General features: G+C 38.0%; 1 protein-coding gene across 4 annotated transcripts; it reads left to right on the forward strand.

Annotated features, from left to right (window-relative positions):
- Positions 1-18,349, forward strand: sgk2a (serum/glucocorticoid regulated kinase 2a). 4 transcript variants are annotated; one of them, XM_046057600.1, is made up of 14 exons: positions 1-256; positions 3,854-3,920; positions 4,084-4,151; positions 5,131-5,192; positions 5,462-5,519; positions 6,279-6,362; positions 11,193-11,324; positions 12,151-12,263; positions 12,414-12,450; positions 12,582-12,668; positions 12,956-13,051; positions 14,152-14,307; positions 14,709-14,798; positions 15,777-18,349. In XM_046057600.1, exons 3-14 carry the CDS (start codon positions 4,137-4,139, stop codon positions 15,930-15,932), a joined length of 1,086 nt encoding a protein of 361 aa, XP_045913556.1. In that variant the 5' UTR covers positions 1-256; positions 3,854-3,920; positions 4,084-4,136; the 3' UTR covers positions 15,933-18,349. The 4 variants fall into 4 exon arrangements, with proteins under 4 accessions (XP_045913556.1, XP_045913558.1, XP_045913557.1 ...); XM_046057602.1 differs by having other exon boundaries at positions 5,134-5,192; XM_046057601.1 differs by lacking the exon at positions 3,854-3,920.
- The last annotated feature ends 740 nt before the right edge of the window (positions 18,350-19,089 follow it).

Genomic DNA, 19,089 nt, shown 5'->3' on the forward strand with positions numbered 1-19,089 from the left:
CAAACACACACACGCAGTCACTTGAGGTCTGAAGCCTTGCTCCGCCTTATTTTTTTAGCTCTGTAACTTTTCATCAATGATTCACTCTCTTGAAGTCGACCTTCCTTCATGACCGTCTAAAATAACAAAAGCTGACCTCAGATCAGTTCCAACTGTGAGCCTCCTGCAGCTCTGCCGGGTCTCCGATTTGAGTCTCCTCAGTGTCTTGAACCGAGAACCCTGCTTGCACATTTATCTCCGCATCCTCTTCACACAGGTGAGCATTGTATTGATTTTACATTGATAACCCGGATCATCTTTATAGTGCTTGTTTATGCCTAAATTACAGAGATTATTTTCTATTTTGGGGGATGAAACACATGCCAGGTTATTTATATCACTTTTCTCCTAATCAGCACTGTTGGTCCTAAAAGGGGGTCAGCTAGTCAACTTGCTAGTAACCTTATTGCACTGCTGTGGTATAATGCTAAAACATGAAACAGACATGATATTTGAGATACTTAATGAGTTTATAGTGACCTCAGGTTATTGATCTACCGGTGATGTCACTGTTGGCCTATGCAGAGTTCAGGTTGTGACAGGTTTTTATAGAATCCTTGTCATATTTTGTTGGTCTTTGACTGAGAAACATTTTTAACTCTTATTCAGATCACCAACTTGTAGTGTGACATGTTTCTTCTTTAATGAAATTTGATTTGGGGTATCTATCTCCGACAGGGCATATTGTGGGATTATGGTTCTTTTCTGTCAGGGTTTCAATTATCTGAAAGAAAACATGTCTTGTTTGATGCAGATTTTTAGATTTTTGGCGTTTAGGCTATAGGTGATTCAGAACCTCCTCCCTGTTCTGAGTAATAAACCTTTGGACAGAGAGCAGCTGTTTGCCTCTGGAAGTTTTCCATGACTGTTGTTGGCATAAGTGGTCGCTTTACTTGCCTGCAAGCTCTGTGTTATTTAAAAAAGTTATCTAAATATATATCTTTTATATAACCAGGTTAATGTAAAATCTCTTTCAAGAGTGACCTGGCCAAGACCTTGTACAGTATGCAGTACAAGGTCAAGGGCAAAATTCCAGTTATAATACATTAACAGGTACAATTAACTAAAACCATTTCAGTGAAAATTTAGAAGCAGTCACATTGACAAAGAGTCCTATTTTCTCAGTCCTTTAAAATTGAATTAAATTTCCCCATAGTGATCATTTGAAATACCTACAGACATGTCCTCTTTGTATCGCTCTGTGTCCTTATTACATCCTTTGGATTGCAGGGGTAGCCTATATCTTGGTAAAATGGACAATTTTAAATTATATGCAATTTGCACAGCAGACTGTGAGGACTTCATGGACCTTTTTTTGTGAACAGAAAGAAGTTAGTGATAACATGTAGATTAATTTACTAAGGGGAAATTACATTGTTGAAAGCACACCTCAACTTTCCAAAATGGGACTACATTAAGGCTGGGCAATAAAACAATAATGATAATTATCACAGTATAATTTTCCTCAATAAATTATAATAATTGTTCAATATATTGCAAAAACAATATTTGGTTTAATTCAATTCAATTAAAATACTTATTAAATATTTATTAATCATATTTTTTGAAAAAAGATTTTCTCATAATAGTTTAGAATTTTCAACCTCAGATTTGTGAAGTGATCCCCTGTTTGGCATCAATGTGTCTCATTCTGACCATAAAGAAAAGTTGAACCACATAATTAACCATCTGGTTTCTTCAATTTTCACTCAGAAGCAAAAATCGGCCTTTAAACTTGAAAGAAATAATGATTTGACATATATCGTGATAATTATCAATATAAAATGATATGAAATGTTTTTATCGTGATAACATTTTTGGCCATATCGCCCAGCCCTAGACTAGATCATGCTTTTTTGCGTTAAAACTAATATATAATATATGTTGTATTTGTTTTTAAATGTTTTGACATTACGTTTTCCAGATAGATATTAACCTCTTAAAGTTTTAGGTATGAGTGATCTTTTCGTGCTTTGATTGTCATACAGTTTCAGTAGATCGACAGCATAATTTGGGATTACACTTTAATTTCTGCAGGATATTTCTGTTGGTGCAGTTTGATTAATTTCATGTAGATCTGTGTGCCCTTCAAATGTCTTTGCATCACAACTGTAAAAAAATTAAGTAAAAGCAATCTTAAGGTTAAAACCGGTAAATTTGGCACCTTCATTGTTTTTATCCTCCTGAGACCCTGCAATTCATTTTTGTCCTCTTTGGGGGGGGGCAGGGCATTGAGGCGTCTATTTCAAACACCATGCATGTAGCCTGTTTGAGTCCTAATGTACTGTGTAGAGTACTTCCTGGGCTTTGTAGTGATGTCAGACAAATGTGGGTTTGGCCAACATAGAAAATGTTCCGTCTTGTCAAAATGGCGAAAATCACAGCAAGCATGTTTTATGGCCCTAGGGAGGCAGTTGATCAAATTTATACAAATATCATGTTTGTGTTGATAATGCTTTTGGTTTTTGTGTATGAAAGCCTGAACTTCCAAGTCCATGTCCTTTGTAGGGGAGGATGGGACTTGCTTCCACTCATTTTCCATATTTTTAAGGAATACAGCACTAAGTGAGGCAGGCAGTATTTGCAGATGCAAAGTGTTTTTTTGTATCTCAAAGACCAAGAATTGCCTTCTGATGTACCATGCATGATGTGTTCATCACGTTGTACGTGTACTGACTCATCCTAATTTTCAGATCGTCACCCATTGAACAACAAGTTTTTTGGTAGTAGTAGTAATATTTTTTAATTAAAGTTTTTTTAAATTGAATATTAATTTTCCATGATGAAATATGTTAAAATATTATTTTAAATGAGACAAGTGTAATAATAATGATAGCAAATGAGTTCTTATCAATGCCAAATTGATGGCTTTTAATGTATTTTTTGCGTCAATTCAGACCTAATGTCCCCTACAGATCTCCTCTAAAGGACATGAGATAAAACATAAAACAATATTTTTTTAGGAAGAAAATCTGTGTAACATGTTTCTCACATATCGATTACTAGAATTATGTAAACAAAATCTAAATTTAAAAAAAATTTTTATTCCGGGTCTGTTTATCTATTTATAGGTGAAGGTGAAGCTCCAGAAGAAAAGATAAACTATAATAGAGACTTTTGTTTCATTTCTGTGTGTGTGTGTGTGTGAAACCTTGGTCATCCCGTATGTTTTGACAGATGTGAGAATGACACAAAAATATTTACCATGTAAACGTGTTCACTGATACGGTGCCTACACACACAATGCACACTAACTTTTTAAATTTTTTATTATACCTTTATTTTACCAGTTAATTAAGATCAATTTTTTATTTACAATAACAGCCTGGCAGGAGACAAAGGCCTCCTTTGGGAAAAGGGTACTGGGATTAAATAAAAGAACCTAAACAATAGACAGAAGACACAGGACAACAACACAATCAACAACAAACAACAACAAACAACAACAAACCTTAAAAAACAGGTACAAAGACACAAAGAGACCAGATGAGAAATAATTAAAGACAGATATAGAAACGTGATAACAGACTAGATGTAAGATAATCTACAGGACGATACAACATGCACACACACAGTTGTGTTTCCATCACTTTCGGGGCCATTAAGTTGACTTAAATTCATTCACTGGGGAATCACCCTAATCATAAGCAATATTTGCTTAAACCTAACCTTAAACCAAGTCTATACCCTAAAATGTAATGACTTGCGCTTTGTTTCCATAAGGAAGTAAAGTAAAGACTGTGTAAACACCCGCCCACACACACACACACAGAATATATACACAATGTCCGTCATTGTGTTTCTGTTGTTTCAGCATCTTGGTCCTCACAAACTAGAAATACCATGTCCTGTTGATCCTCAGGTTGTCAAACTGAGGTCAGGTAGGAAACACACGCACACACACGCAACTGAAGCATCCTCTGAGTCTGGGCTCATGAGAAATCTTATCTGTGAAATGAGAAAACGTTGAAGAGATAATGATGGTTTGAATCCCAAACTGTTCACCACATATGCAACCTTCTCTCCCCTCCTCTCCTCTCACAGGTCTGTCAAACACTGATGCTGGAGCTCCAGTGGGAGTGGAATGGATAGTAGCCATGGCACACTGTAATGTGAGTTTATTTTAGTCTTTGTACTCTTTTATGCTGGTCTGATGCTTTTACTTTATTTTATTCATTCTATTATTAGCAAAACATCCGGGAGATCTGGAGTGTAGGTGGTTGTTTGTGTTGTAGTCTACCCAACATGATTTCATGACATGATTTCACATTACATTAGGTTATGTTAGGTCAAGATACCTCCACCGCAGCTACAGTATGATCGAGATGAGTAGTGCAGAGTCAAAAAATACAAAAACAAAGAAAACCAATCCATGGAATTGATTAGTTTTATCATTAGATACAGTACTGTATTTGAAAAGGATGATCTCTAAAAGTGATGTTTTCTTCAGGTGTTCTATAATTACACAGTAATCAGGCAGTATGAGGCAGCATGACTCAAATCATGTTTTTATCTTCAGGCTAACTATTCTTTGCTTTTTGTTGCCACTGTTCTTGTGATATTAATTTATGGAGATTTTGACAGTTAAAAATCTAAAACACCAGACTCAGGCTGTAAAGGTTGTTCAAGGAAAAATTATATTTACCCGACTTAGACAAAGAGGAGTAACACACCTGTGTCTTTCTCACTCTATTTTACTATTGTTTTGGTATTTCAGTGTAGATGTGCAACTTTTCAAAAATGGTCTGGTGAAGTGGTAGGGTGGACACGACGTCATGTTTTGACCTGAAAGTAGCAGTTTTGATTAATCCGCTTTAAAGCTCATTTTTGTGTTGATTCATTGATTGCTGTCTGGATGTAAAGAGAATTTCAACAAAAAATGTTTCTGAAAATATTGGCTACTTTAACATGAACATGGACTCAATTATGTTGAGTGATGCAGATGTTGAATGGCACCATTGAATGAAAGTGACTGTTTTTAAACACAGCTTATTCATGGTTTATTTGTTTATTATATGTATTTAGGCAAACCAATGCAATGTGTAGTTTTCCCTTTTTTGCTGACTTGTTTTGTGGTTATTTGTCCTTCAGCAGCGGTCGCCCTCCACCTCTTCTCATGATGATGTCAACCTGGGACCTTCAGCAAACCCACAGTCAGTAGCTCTGCTCTCACTGATCAGCATATACTGTAGATCTCTTTAATGACATACACAGTGGACTTGAGACTCAATTCAGCAAAAATCCCACAAACTGAATATTTTATCATTTATATTCTGTATTTTACATATTAAAACACAGAAGGGTGTTGATGTCTTTTCCATCATTTGCAAGCTATTACAAATAAAGTGCTTCAGAGGTTATTGTATATGTTTGTTTACCAAACAGTGCAGTACATGTAATAGATTACTCTGTCTTGTTCCAGTGCCAGGCCCACTGACTTTGACTTCTTGACTGTCATTGGCAAAGGAACCTTTGGAAAGGTAATACCGAAGCAATTACTTATTTATCTACTTCTTTATTGTTGAATATATCTTGTGTTTTTCCTTTCAGCAGTTTCCTTATTATAACTCACCAGCTGGGACTCCTCAGTGAAAGTGGTTTAAACTAGACTCCGTCTCTGTGACATGGAGTGGCATTAAGGACATCAAATGATAGACCCAGTTGCAGTAATTAATGGTGGGTCATGTAGATTAAGAGTTAGTCTCCCTGTATCCATTTAGCAGCAGCGACTTGATTGTACTGACCTTGTGAGACAGAACAGAGAGAGTAAGAGAGAGAGAGATAGTGAGCTGTTGCTGACATTGCAGACAGGATCAGAGAGTCTACCTGCTGCTACTATCTGATCAAAATGTGCTGCCGGCTTCATGAATCATTAACTCCACTGAGTCCACTGAGCCTTCTTAAGGTTACCTGAAAATCATTTAGTCAATGGAAGAGGAGTATTTCACATAATGAATACAATCATCTCTTAATGACATCTCTTTCCTGTGTTGTGTCTTTCTCCATAAAAGTAATGTTAATAGTGTTTTCACTGGCTGCAGGGCGATATCAGACCTGTTTTTTCTTAGTATCAACACACCTCTCAGATTTCTCAGTATCATCTGTTTCCACAGATCACATATCTGTGTTGTGTGCGCTGTTCTCAGAGGGGTTTGATGTAATGTCCTGACAGCGGTGCGTCGAGATGGTGGCGCGAGCTGTTTACTAAACAAACCGCTAACAAACAAACCTTCACGCAGGTCCTGCTCGCCAAGCTCAAAGCCGACAACAAGTTCTACGCCGTCAAAGTGCTGCAGAAGAAAGTCATCCTGAAGAAAAAAGAGGTGGGCTCTGCTGTCCCAGTATTAAAGTTTTTCTGACATGATTGTCCATTTATGATGACAACTGTTTTTTTCTGGCTTTACAATTTTCTTCTCCTAAGTCTATTGTAACCCCACCTCCACACCAACGCAAACCAAACTCACTTATGCTCTAATGACTTCTTTTTGAAATCCCCTCAGATCAAAATATTTGGAAATATATGGACATAATGCCTTTAAATGTATGAACTGATTGAAACTGTACAGTTTTCTGATGTGCCAGGCAAAAGTAGATGAGGGTGGAAAATATCTAGCCAAGAGGAAGATGTGTGTGTGTGTGTGTCTTTGAGTGTTGTTAGTAAACAGTGTTTTGACCCAGCAACATGATCTGAATCGTATCTAATCTACAGCTTGTTCTGTACAAAGGACAAATTTTACAACTCCCATAAAATAAACTGAGGCACTTCTGTGTTTGTCTGACAACACAAACACACTTGTCTTCTTTTTAATTGGAGTATTTGCTTCTAACGAAGTTGAGTGTTGGTGACGTTTGGTCTGTTTCATTCTTCTTTTTAGTTTTTCTGTAACTTTATGATAGCTTAAAACCAAAACATCTAGCACTTCTAAGTCCTAGAAAACAGACTTTTCCTTCATGACTGAGTCACTGTGGATGCAGCTTTAAGTTTCTCGCCTCCTATAGTTTTATTATGCATTATTTGTATTGTATCATACTGTAGTTTACTTAATTTTCAATTTCTCTCCAAGAAATGAGTGCTGTGTTTTAGCTCGACTTGCTTCATAAACCCACTCATTGTTTAAACCACATGCTCGACCTTGTTCTGGCATTTGACATTCTACCAAATCCTTTTATATCTGACCACTATTTATTTAACTTTTGAGTTTTTATTGCTGGACTACACCCCATTAGACAACAATTCCTACACTTGATGTCTATCTGATAGTGCTGTAGATAAATTTAAGAAGTGATTCCATCTGCATCCCTCCCAAATTGATCATCTGGTTGATAGTACTGCATGCTCACTGTGAATGAAATTCAACTCTTTTGTCCCTCTAAAAAACAAGATAATGTAATCACCCCCAAACACGCACACTTAAAGCAAACATCGTGAAAAGGAAAGGAAAGGGTGTTCCACCAATCTGAAAAAATCTCGTTTAATCCGGCAAGATAGTCTTAAAACATATAGGAAGGCCCTCTGAAAATGCGATACTACTTGTCATTAATAGAGGAAAATAAGGTCCCCAGGTTTCTTTTCAACACTGTAGCCAGGCTGATAGAGAGTCACAGCTCCATGGAGCCATGTATTCCTATACCCATCAGTAGTAACCACTTCATTAGCTTCTTTAATGAAAAAAAATCTAATTATGAGACACAATTCATCACCTCCTGCCCTCAACCAGGATTGATTTATCTTACCTCAGGAACCTTAGAAACAGCTGTGAAATCTGATATATATTTAGACTGCTTTCTCCAATCAATATTCAACTAACTTTGTGATTTGTGAACTAAGTGATTTTGTCATCTAAGCCATCATCCTGCCTCTTCCCATCTAGGCTGCTTAAAGAAGTTTTACCCTTAGTTAGCATTTTTTTTAAATTTACTAGATGTGATCATTCTTACCAGTCCTTTAAAGAGGTCATGTTTTGCTTTTTGGCTTTTCCCTCTCCTTTATTGAGTTATATACCTTTTTGTGCATGTAATAGGTTTGCAAAGTGAAAAAGCTCAAAGTCCAGCCCAAAGGGAGTTCCCATCTCCTGCAGAAACTCTGCTCTAAACTGCCTGAAAACAGCTCGTTTGTAGTCCAGCCTTTTCTTCTGCTTTTCTGTGATGTCACAGCGAAAGACGCATCATAATGCTCGCCAAACGACTAGTCCAACATGCCCTCAAAAACACCGGTGGAAAAACACTTAGCTGCAGTACACAGTGACAAGATGTCCGCCTGCTGCCTCTCCTCTCCCTTCCAAACACTAGCTGCCCTCCAGGCAGTCAATGGACATAAAGTTGTTACTGTGATGTAGAGACAGAGCTCAGTTAAAACTTTATGGATGAAAGATACATTTGTTACAGATTAATAACTCACCACTCTGAAACTCTTGCTCCAGTCCATGTTGCTAAGCTGGTAAGGGGAACATGTACAGCTGAACCAAAGCTGTGTTTACTGGCTTTTAAGGGCCCGTCCTACTCTTCTTCTGATTGGATAGTAGGGTAACATGGGGTAAGACGCCCCTTGTGTAAGACGCCCACCTAATTCTAACAAAAAACATACAATGTCTTACGCCATAGGGGGGGACATCTTAGCACACTAGCTGGGAAAAATGCCTTTCTCCTAAAATTTACATTTGATTAAATTCAAATTAATTTCTCAACTGTAAGTATTTATTTTACTTTATATTATGTTACCCTGAGCATAGCCATCTCCAAGATACAAAAAACCCTATAAAATATTATAATTCAAATTAATTTCTCAACTGTAAGTATTTATTTTACTTTATATTATGTTACCCTGAGCATGGCTATCTCCAAGATACAAAAAACCCTATAAAATATTATTTTAGGTGTAAGCAAATAGACATTGAGCTTAGGGGGGGCGTCTAACCCCACTCTACCCTAGTCCTTAACTAGGAACTGCGCATGTGCAACTCCTAACAAAGATCTTGTAGAGGTGAGACGCATCACTCCATAGCTAAAACTCACAGGGTGAAAAGAGGTGTTCTGGTATGAACCTGAAAAAGAGCATAATAGGACCTCTTTAAAGTAGCTGTAATTAAAACTCTTCTTAAAAAGCCCACTCTTGATCCAGGGGTTTTAGCCAACTATAGACAGTCTAACCTTCCCTTTCTCTCTAAGGTCATTGAGAAAGCAGTTGCCAATCAGTTATGTGACTTTCTACATAGCAATAGTTTATTTGAGGACTTCCAGTCAGGATTTAGAGTGAATCATAGCACAGAGACAGCACTGGTGAAAATTACAATATTATCTTCTAATTGCAACAGACAAACGAGCTGTCTCTGTACTTTTCTTGTTAGATCTTAGTGCTGCATTCCACAACATTGACCAGATATTGGAACATTTAGTTTGCACTAAAGGAACCACTCTAAGCTGGTTTAAGTCCTATTTATCAGACCAGTCTCAGTTTGTACATGTAAACGATGAATCCTCCATGCACACAAAATAAGTCATGGAGTTCCACAAGGTTCTGTGCTGGGACCAATCCTATTCACCTTCCATTACATTACATTTAGCTGATGCTTTTATCCAAAGCGACTTACAATTGCTATACATGTCAGAGGTCGCACACCTCTGGAGCAACTAAGGGTTAAGTGTCTTGCTCAGGGACACAATGGTGGATGGGTCACAATGGGGGATTGAACCCCAGTCTCTCACACCAAAGGCATGTGTCTTATTCGTAGCGCCATCCCCACCCCACTTCCTTTAGAAAATATTATTACGAAACATTCCATAAACTTTAATTAGTATGCAGATGATACCCAGTTATATCTATCAAAGTCCGAGTTTGGGTCCTGCTCTCTCTCTTTCTCACTCAACCCAACCAGTTGAGGCAGTTGGCCACCCACCCTGAGTCTGGGTTCTGCTCAAGGTTTCTGCCTGTTAAAGGGAACCTGCTCTAAATCAATTGGGCAATGAGACCACTTCTGTTATTTATTGGTTCGATATAAATAAAATATAATTTAATTTAACTGAATCACCATCTCACTCTGATGTCTTTTAATTGGCCACGTCAGAGTTTTGTGGTTCCTCTCATACAGCCAACATGGAGAGAAATGGACATAGTTTCTCTTCTTCTCATGTTGTCTGCTTCAATACTGCTTTGTCTCATCATCATCCCTTCATACTTCACTCCCTCGTGATTCTACGCGTCCCTTCTCATTTCCCTTGTGACTCTTCTCTTTGACACTTCTCCTTGTTATGCTCTGACTCCTTTTACAAATATTTTTACCTCCTTCTTGCTACGTCTCCTCCAGCTCATCCTCCACCCTCTTCCTCAGCTTCTTTCTCTTTCTACTTTGAGGCAGAGTGTCTCTGCAGGCTACTGTTTCATTGATGTTAGCTTCACCTTGGTAGCTTCCTTTTCGTAGGCTGTTGTTTAACATTACTCAGTGTGCATTCCTCTTATTTCATAAATATAAATAATGCATGTTGTTCTGTGTTATCAAAGTCCCTAAAATGGTGACAGTGTCAAACCATTGGCTGAAAAGAGTGTTACAGCTATTGTGGTGTGTAAGTCATTTTCTCAGTGATTTTACACAGGAATACCTGAAAAGTCTAACAAGTGGTGGCCTAGTAGTTAACATTTCCACCCTCATGCTCTGTGGTTAATTTACAAAGCATCAGCATTAAAAAAATTTTTTTACATAACTAGTTTATGCAGAAGCATGTGTGTACAGTAACTTCACTCCAAATAAACACAAGCTTTCTCAGTTTGAACAGAGATCCTTATTGCGCTTAGCTGTACTGAAGTGGTTATACAACCTTTTACAATTTGAATCTACAAAGAATACAAATATAGTTCTACCAGGGTCATTGTTGTTGTTTTTTAGTCATAGGGTTTTGCAGTTTTCTTAAAGCATGATATTTACAGTATATAGTAAAAAGGAACAGGAAAGATAGTCTGACTTGCTTTTCAAGCAATGTGATGAATTCTATGAGCCATAAGAGAAATACAGAACATGCAGCATCAAAACAACTCTGTTAACTCAAACAAAAGATTCTTGCATACTTCCTGTCTTTTATTTATTGTTTATTGTTCATTTAGACCCCATTTCCCTACCAGACCCTACCTATCACCAACTTATTTTTCTCTTTTCTCTCTTTAGCAAAAGAACATTATGGCAGAAAGAAATGTGCTTCTGAAGAGTCTGAAACATCCCTTTCTGGTTCGGCTCCACTACTCCTTCCAGACCCCAGAGAAGCTGTACTTTGTCCTTGACTATGTGAATGGGGGAGAGGTATGTGTCCTAAACTAAATAAATAAGTAAATTAACATAGAATACTTTATTTTCATATCAGTACTTCATTGAACATGGTCAGAAATTGACTAGAAATTAAGGCATATGACTATATAACTTCCTGTGAAATCTTCTCAACTGATGAAACAAACTGCTTTGACCGCAGATAGATCAATAAATACCATCCGTTTCTTCCTGCTTCCAGTCTTTATGCAAAGCCAGGTAACTGGCCTTCATATTTAATGTACACACAACCAAGTGGTGTCAATCTTGACAAAATAAATGAATTTACCAAGGCTATTAGTGTAAAAATCCACTCTGTGAATGAACTGGAGTAAGACCTTGAAGCGAAGGGCGAAAGCAGGTTAAACATCATATCATTGTATTCCTGTTCATTTTGTTTCCTTGTTGTTCAGCTGGGATACAGCAGTCTGCACTGTAACAATCCCTAATAAGTAATCCTTTATTTCCGCTTATCAAATCAAATCAGACACAGCTCGTTGGCGTGCAGCCAGCTGACCTGTTTTCAAACACAGATTCTTTGCTGTGCTTTTGTGCTGTGTAGTTGGAGCCCCATACCCTGGTTGAACATATTTTTAATATGTTTTATCCTGCATGTTATGTGTGTAGCCATTGCTGTTTGAAAAATAATCTCTACCTTAACTACTCTGGTTTCCTTCCTCATTCTGTCACTTTGCCTGTCTCTTCATCCCTCAATTCTCTGTTCTCTTCTAACAACTCTGGTCATTTTAATTTCTTCCTCCGTCCTCTCCATGCTCTGTCTATCCATCCACCTGTTATTCTCTCTCTTACTGTCTTTCTGAAGTTGTTTTTCCACCTGCAAAGAGAGAGGTTTTTCTCAGAGCCCAGAGCGAGGTTCTACACAGCTGAGGTAGCGAGTGCTATCGGCTATCTTCATTCTCTCAACATTGTTTACAGGTTAGACCGACAGACTCACACTTAAACACACTGTTATTGAAATACCCTTCTACCCCTTCATGGCTTTTACTGTAAAACACAAAACAGTAAATTCACAAATTATCTATTTTCTACTTTCTATCTTGATAATGTGCTTCTTGTCTATTGCAGAGATCTGAAGCCAGAGAATATTCTCTTAGACTCTCAGGTGAGTCAGATTCGACACATTTGTTTCTGTAAACTTAAACTCCTCTTCTTTATTGTAGTAATTGTAATTGTAATTATACTTGTTTTATTGAGATGTAAATATTAGTTCCTGTTTATTTTTGATGTCTCTAGGGCCATGTGGTACTGACAGATTTTGGGCTGTGCAAAGAAGACGTAGAGCCAGAGGGAACCACCTCGACTTTCTGTGGGACTCCAGAAGTGAGTGAAAAAATCCATATATCGATATTTTATGACATGTCAACATACAACATACTGTATATGATACATGATGAGGGTTTAGACTGTTGACAGATCAATATTCAATGTTTTTACTGGCTAAGAATTGTTGACTTGCAGTATAGTTAGAAAAGCCAGTTGTAGAAAGCGGACTTGCCCATGAGGTTTACAGTCATGTCTACTTTCTCTCTTCTTTTGTTTCTCTACTTCCTCCATTCTCAATTTTTCTCTCTTTCATTGTTCCTCTTTTTCTGTCTGTCTCTCTGCAGTACTTGGCACCGGAGGTTCTTCGTAAGGAACCATATGACAGGACAGTGGACTGGTGGTGTCTGGGAGCAGTGCTCTATGAGATGATCTACAGCCTGGTATGTGTGTTTGTGTCTCTACATATTATTCTACAATACAGTGTATGTATAAAGGTCAACATTTCACCCAGGGATCATGAATGTGCTCAGTAAATTACATGCACATCAGATTTTTATAATTAGTGTACAAATACAAATTTGGGCCTGATGGCAGTGCTAGAAAAAAGGTCAGCGCATCATTAAAATATGAGGATTTATCCTCTTGGCACCATGAATATATACAGCAAATTTGATAGAAATGTTGCCCTTTGTAGCCGTGTAAGTGGCATAGCTCTATGGATGACAATGTCTGTTTGTCAGTTGGTCAGTCCACTTTGGTCTAGACCGAAATATCTGAACTACTACTGGATGGATTACCGTGAAATTGTGTACATATATTCATGGTCCCCAGAGGACAAATCCTACCACCTTTGTTATCCAGCCAACAGTTGGACATTTTTGGTTTGAAGTGAAATGTCATGTTCTCAGGATGAATTGCAATCACTTGGTGATCCCTTAATATTTCAAATAGTGCCACCATCAGGTCAAAATTAGAATTTATCCAGTACGTAGCTTTATCACCAAATTAAAGCACAATTTACCACATTACCATCAACTGTACTGTGTGTTTAGTGCTAATTAGCAAATGCTGGCATGCCAACATGTTAAACTAAGATGGTGAATATGGCCAACATTATTATATCTGCTAAATGTCTGCATGTTAGCATTGTAATTGTGAGCATATTGGAATACTGATTTTAGCAATGAGCTTAAAGTATTGGTATGCCTAAGTACAGTTCCACAGAGCTACTCTTATTCTTGTTACACATATAGGATATGTCTATTTAGCATTTATGTATGTATGTATGTTGCATATTTGTGTGTAAGTCTTTTCCCTTCTTTGTTTGCCTTACACTGAGGTCACGAAGGTATACACATATCTAATATACATCCTGTAGATCCCTGGTAGTAGCCACGAACAATGAAGACAAGATAAAAACTACAGTGTCATGAGACTAATAATAGTGAAACTGTATGTATAATATTGTAGTGTGTGTGTGTGTTCAATTGTATTGTATAATTTTATGCTAATGATCTTTGTACCCATCACTCCGCTTCAGCCTCCTTTCTACAGCTGTGATGTTAATGAAATGTACGATGGGATCCTTCACAAGTCGTTGCCACTTCCTCCAGGGAAGACTGAGGCCCTCTGCTCTCTGCTGGTGGGTCTGCTGCAGAAGGACCAGCACAGACGCCTTGGGGCCATTGCTGACTTTGTGAGTGTTTTATGTTAAAAATATCTCTTTCAGATGGTTTTCCCAGACAAGACATAAGCCTAGTCTTAGACAAAGGATGATTTTCAAAGGACTACTCCATTAAATTTTGCTTTAGTGGAGGACTGGGCTTACTTCATCTTTGGGATCTTAGCCCTAACAGTATAAAACATCTTTAAAAGGGGCGAGGACATTTTCTGAGAACAGATCTAAACCCATTTCCTCTGAGAAAATGTAAAAGACCAAGGTGCCCGAAATGACATTACCTTTATACTCTCTTTCTCATAGTTTAAAACAGCACAATAATTGTACAAACCATTATTGTAGTGCCAGTTTGTCCTCATAAATGTGTCTGAATTTTTAATAGGAATGGGAAACACATAACTTCTTTCTTTTATTTATAGTTGGAAATTAAGAACCACATCTTTTTCTCTCCAATCAACTGGGATGACCTTTACCACAAGAGAATCACTCCTCCTTACAACCCTAATGTGGTGAGTTGTTTCAGGCTGCCTGTCTTTTACTCCTCATGCCTTTTAAGCTTTTACATGTTTAATATGTTCCTTGCACTCTGTCAGCCGTGTGTGCCTGTCTAGACATTTGTGTAGCTTCTCAAATATCCATCCATCCATCGTCAACCGCTTATCCTGCGTAGAGGGGGGCTGGAGCCAGCTGACATCGGGCGAAAGGCGGGGTACACCCTGGACAGATCGCCAGTCCATCGCAGGCTTCTCGAATATGTCCTCAACGATAATTAACCTTTTCTAGTGGCATCAGCCAACAAACTTAAACAAAAACCTCAAATCATCCCTCGCTTCTGCTATTTGTCATAAAGGCACAATAGAGGCACATTTACAGTCTTCTTCTGCAGTGCATTGTCAGGTCATAGTCTGGGAATTTGAGCTGCCTCCCCAAGTCGACTTGCAGATCCCAGTCTGATGCCGTGGTGAGTAGGCCGTTGTTTTGGTCTATGACTGAGGCAGCTCACCTACCCTGACAAAAGTTTTTTTCTCTGGATGTGGGCATGCTTATATTTGGCCACAGCTTTGGAGATAGCCTCTGCAATTGTCTTCCACGAAACACACTTCTCCAGCGCACCCTCCCAACTTGTCCTTGCTCCCTGTAGCTACATGCCCACCATCCTGCTGGTCCTCCTTGACATCTGCCTGCATTTCCTCACCGACTGCCTGCTGATGCCACTGCGAGTCGCTGGAGTCTGCAACCTTGAACTGTCTCACCAGAGTCCAGACCTCTTGCCATAGATAAATAAATACACCAGTTTAAGAACTGTCCTAAGTCAGTATGTGCAGTATTTGAACCTGCAGGTAACCATGGCAATACTGATATTTACAGCCCACGTTTTTGTTTGTTAGGCTGCCACAGAATAAGCGTGATAGTGCATCCTTAGGTGGGTTTTGTTTCACACCTTGTCAGGCATTATCACTTATCACTTAAACTGTTGCATCTTTCAGAGAGGCCCAGCTGACACTCAGCATATTGATCCAGAGTTCACCAGAGAAATGGTTCCTAACTCAGTGAGCCAGACCCCTGAGTTCAACGCCAGTACCAGCTCCAACAACGCCTTCAATGGCTTCTCCTTTGTCGGCAGCGAGGACAGCTTTCTGTGATGCTGGAGTTAACTGTTCAGATGTTTGATTTAATACAGTGATCACACCTCTTTTGAGTTAAGATCTCATGAAAATAAGAGCTACTCATGCACCATTGCAGAAATCCCACATGACATTGATCATGTTTGAATAAGGGATTTCCACATTGAAGGTGTAGCAGAAAGGAAGCTAGCCTGCCGGTGAGGCATTTAAGATTAAAATATGACAAACGTTTTGCCTGGAAGTCCCAGGTCTGTTGTTAGAGAGATAACGGGAATTGACATGAATGTATTACCAAATATACAGGGCTCTCATGAAGAGCATCTTTAAGATGCAGTGTAAATGATCTTTATTCCATCAATTTGCCATGGAATGAAGCGCATGTGAGGTTGGATTTACACAAAGATGTTTTTTTATAATTATTTTATACACAAACATTATTAATCTGTTTAAAAAGAAAAAGAACATAACATTGTCTCTTCCTCTGTACATCCAGGCTTAGGGGTCTATTTTTCTAAAATAGGGTGCACAAACACAAGCAAAATCTCGAGGCGCAAACACAAATGGCCATGAGCAATTTTTTTGCTATTCTGGGGACACAAGTGTTGACAGAAACCAGGCACAACCAGGCAAAGCTGGGTGATACGTTAAAGATAGGCTGAATACATTATTACTTGAAGGAAAGCCAAATCTGCAGGTGGAGTCCGGGGGAGCTTCTACTCTCATCCCCTTTAAAAGCAGGAACAGGTGAAACAGAGTGAAAGGCTGAGGTCTTTGAGAGTTTCATGAAACAGTCCAGTTCAGTCCAGTCCAAGTTCCAAAATAAAAACAAACAGAAAATCCCAAATATGAAAAAATTCAACCCAAATATGCTGTCAATACTAGAATGAAAAGGTGGCTGGTGTTTAATGGTGCAGCAGCTGCTGGAATATCAGCGCGGCTGGTTGTAGTTAGGTTCATTAATAAAAAAATTAAACTGTGTTCTCTCGTGTGTAAGGTACCGGTAAGAATCTTTCTAACCAACATTAAAGTGGACATCAATCTACAGTAGCAGGTGAAAAAATGTTGCAAACAGAAAGAAGAAAACATACATGAAAGGTGGATTTTGGAGAGGTCTGTATGCATCTGTGCAAACTAAAGCCACACAAATCACCCTGCGTCTGCTAGAAGTATTATGAGCAGGTTTTAACACAAATGCAATTTTGTGTTAAAATTAGTACTGAAATTGTACTGCGCGGCCTAATCAGCATAAACATAGCCTCAGCTGCTGTTCTTCTCCCACCTTGGCGCAAACACGTTTGGAGGAAAACTGTGTATGCCCTTGCACTGACTTTACCCATGCAGGAAAATAGAGCCCTCAGTGTTGTTGTCTTACTAATGTTTTTATACAAGTCAGATCTGAATGACCATATTTCTTATGTGAACATGAACATTATAGCCTCCTGGTTCACCAGTGTTTTGAAACGGGATGACATCCAGAAAAACAAATGGAAAAAGAAAACAATTTAAAATTTTTTTTACGGCTTCAACAATGTATTATTTTGAGTTTTAGCATCAGTTATCAGTACATATGCTAAAGGGAAACAATCCATTGCTGAGATGACTGGCAGCCTCTACTGGCTTTTACACTGTTTTAAAGGGATAGATTTCATGGGGAAAGTGCTGCATTGCTGGCACAAAGACAGATAGAAGTACAAACTGTACTTTGTAATTGTTCTAAAAAGAGTTCACATTTCTTACTACTTAAAACAACATGGTACTGATGTCCCAGTGCAAAGAGAGCTAAAGCTTTCAGTCTGTAGAAGCTTATGAAGTGACAGACTGATGATAAAATCATGTCCCATATAATATATATAAATATATATATAAAGTTGAAAAAAGCTAAAAATAATATTAATAGTTATATAATGAGTAATGCAACTGGTGTGAAACAGAGGTCCTCAGTCTTCACAACAGTGGTCTTGTTTGTTTATGTTAATCTAACAAGTGTCAAAATGTATTTGTAGTTGGTGTATCCATATAGCACCTTTTTTTAAAAACTACACTGCAGTGCAAATTTAATGGCTGTTTATTTTGTGGACTGTGGTTTTGTTTCTGTGTTGTAACTCCTCAAAATATGTTTGTCTGGTGATTATTTTAGCTTGTAGATAGCAGACAGTGATATTGATTAGTTTTGTTTCATGATACATGCTAAAACAGTTAACATTTGTAAATATCCTGTAGCAGCTTTGCAATGGGATTATGTACTATAGTCATGTGATTATATCAGTGTAAACCATGAAGTGCCTCTCTGCCTTGGAAGTGAACTTTGTGATTAATGGTTCTTGACATTGGCAGTGATGAGTGATCTGACATGTGATATCCTTTTATTTTGATTATATTATCTCATTTAGATACATACCTAAAGTCTTTTTTGTAAATCCAATATTAAAGCAAATCTTCTCTTCCAATTCCTGAACATACCATATTCCTATTTACGTCCTTAAAAAAGTCTCTTGGTTTTGTTTAATGTTGTATATTCACAGAATACTGTATCATATGCTTTCCAATGACACCAAATACACTCAAAGGGAAGGGAACAGTTTATTTCCTTTCATTTATTTTTCTATGGTCTAAGTCAGTAATGAAAAATCACCCTGACGAATGCTGCTCTGACCCACCTTGTTCACCGTTTGCCCTCTAAAACTGTAATCCTTTGTGCCAAGCTGTTATTCCCTCACTCATCTGTAAACAGAGGGGCCGATGGCTGGCCAGAAGTAGCGTCATAGTGGGCGGATGCCAACAGAAGCAAAAATCCAAGCCTGTGTTTGTACATAGAAAATTTTGTAATTAACCAATCAATGACCAGCTTGTTGTATGTTATCAAAAGTCACTACTCCTTATTGATGACATGAGTGAGATGAGATTACAGGTAGGCTATGAATCCACATGGGGAGTTTCAATTAGTGTATTAACTACTTTATACTTTTATTACACTACATTTTAGAGGGAAATATTGTACTTCTTACTCCACTACATTTATTTGACAGCCATAGTTAGCGACTAATTTGCTTCTAAAACTGAATACATGGCACAATGAAAAGAATCTCCCTTTTATTGAGTCAATTTCAGTCTGGCATTGAGTCCTTAAATGTTTTATTTTCTTAAGTGAAAAAAACATTCCATGGATATTTCAACC

This window comes from Micropterus dolomieu, linkage group LG08 (assembly GCF_021292245.1).
Source record: "Micropterus dolomieu isolate WLL.071019.BEF.003 ecotype Adirondacks linkage group LG08, ASM2129224v1, whole genome shotgun sequence".
NCBI classification, from domain to species: domain Eukaryota; kingdom Metazoa; phylum Chordata; class Actinopteri; order Centrarchiformes; family Centrarchidae; genus Micropterus; species Micropterus dolomieu.

What these genes read in the sequence shown, in the direction of transcription:
- sgk2a (XM_046057600.1), top strand. An exon ending in GGACCTTCAGCAAACCCACA is followed by an intron (nt 5,193 to 5,461) that starts GTCAGTAGCTCT and finishes GTCTTGTTCCAG; the next exon opens with TGCCAGGCCCACTGACTTTG. An exon ending in ATATTCTCTTAGACTCTCAG is followed by an intron (nt 12,451 to 12,581) that starts GTGAGTCAGATT and finishes TGATGTCTCTAG; the next exon opens with GGCCATGTGGTACTGACAGA.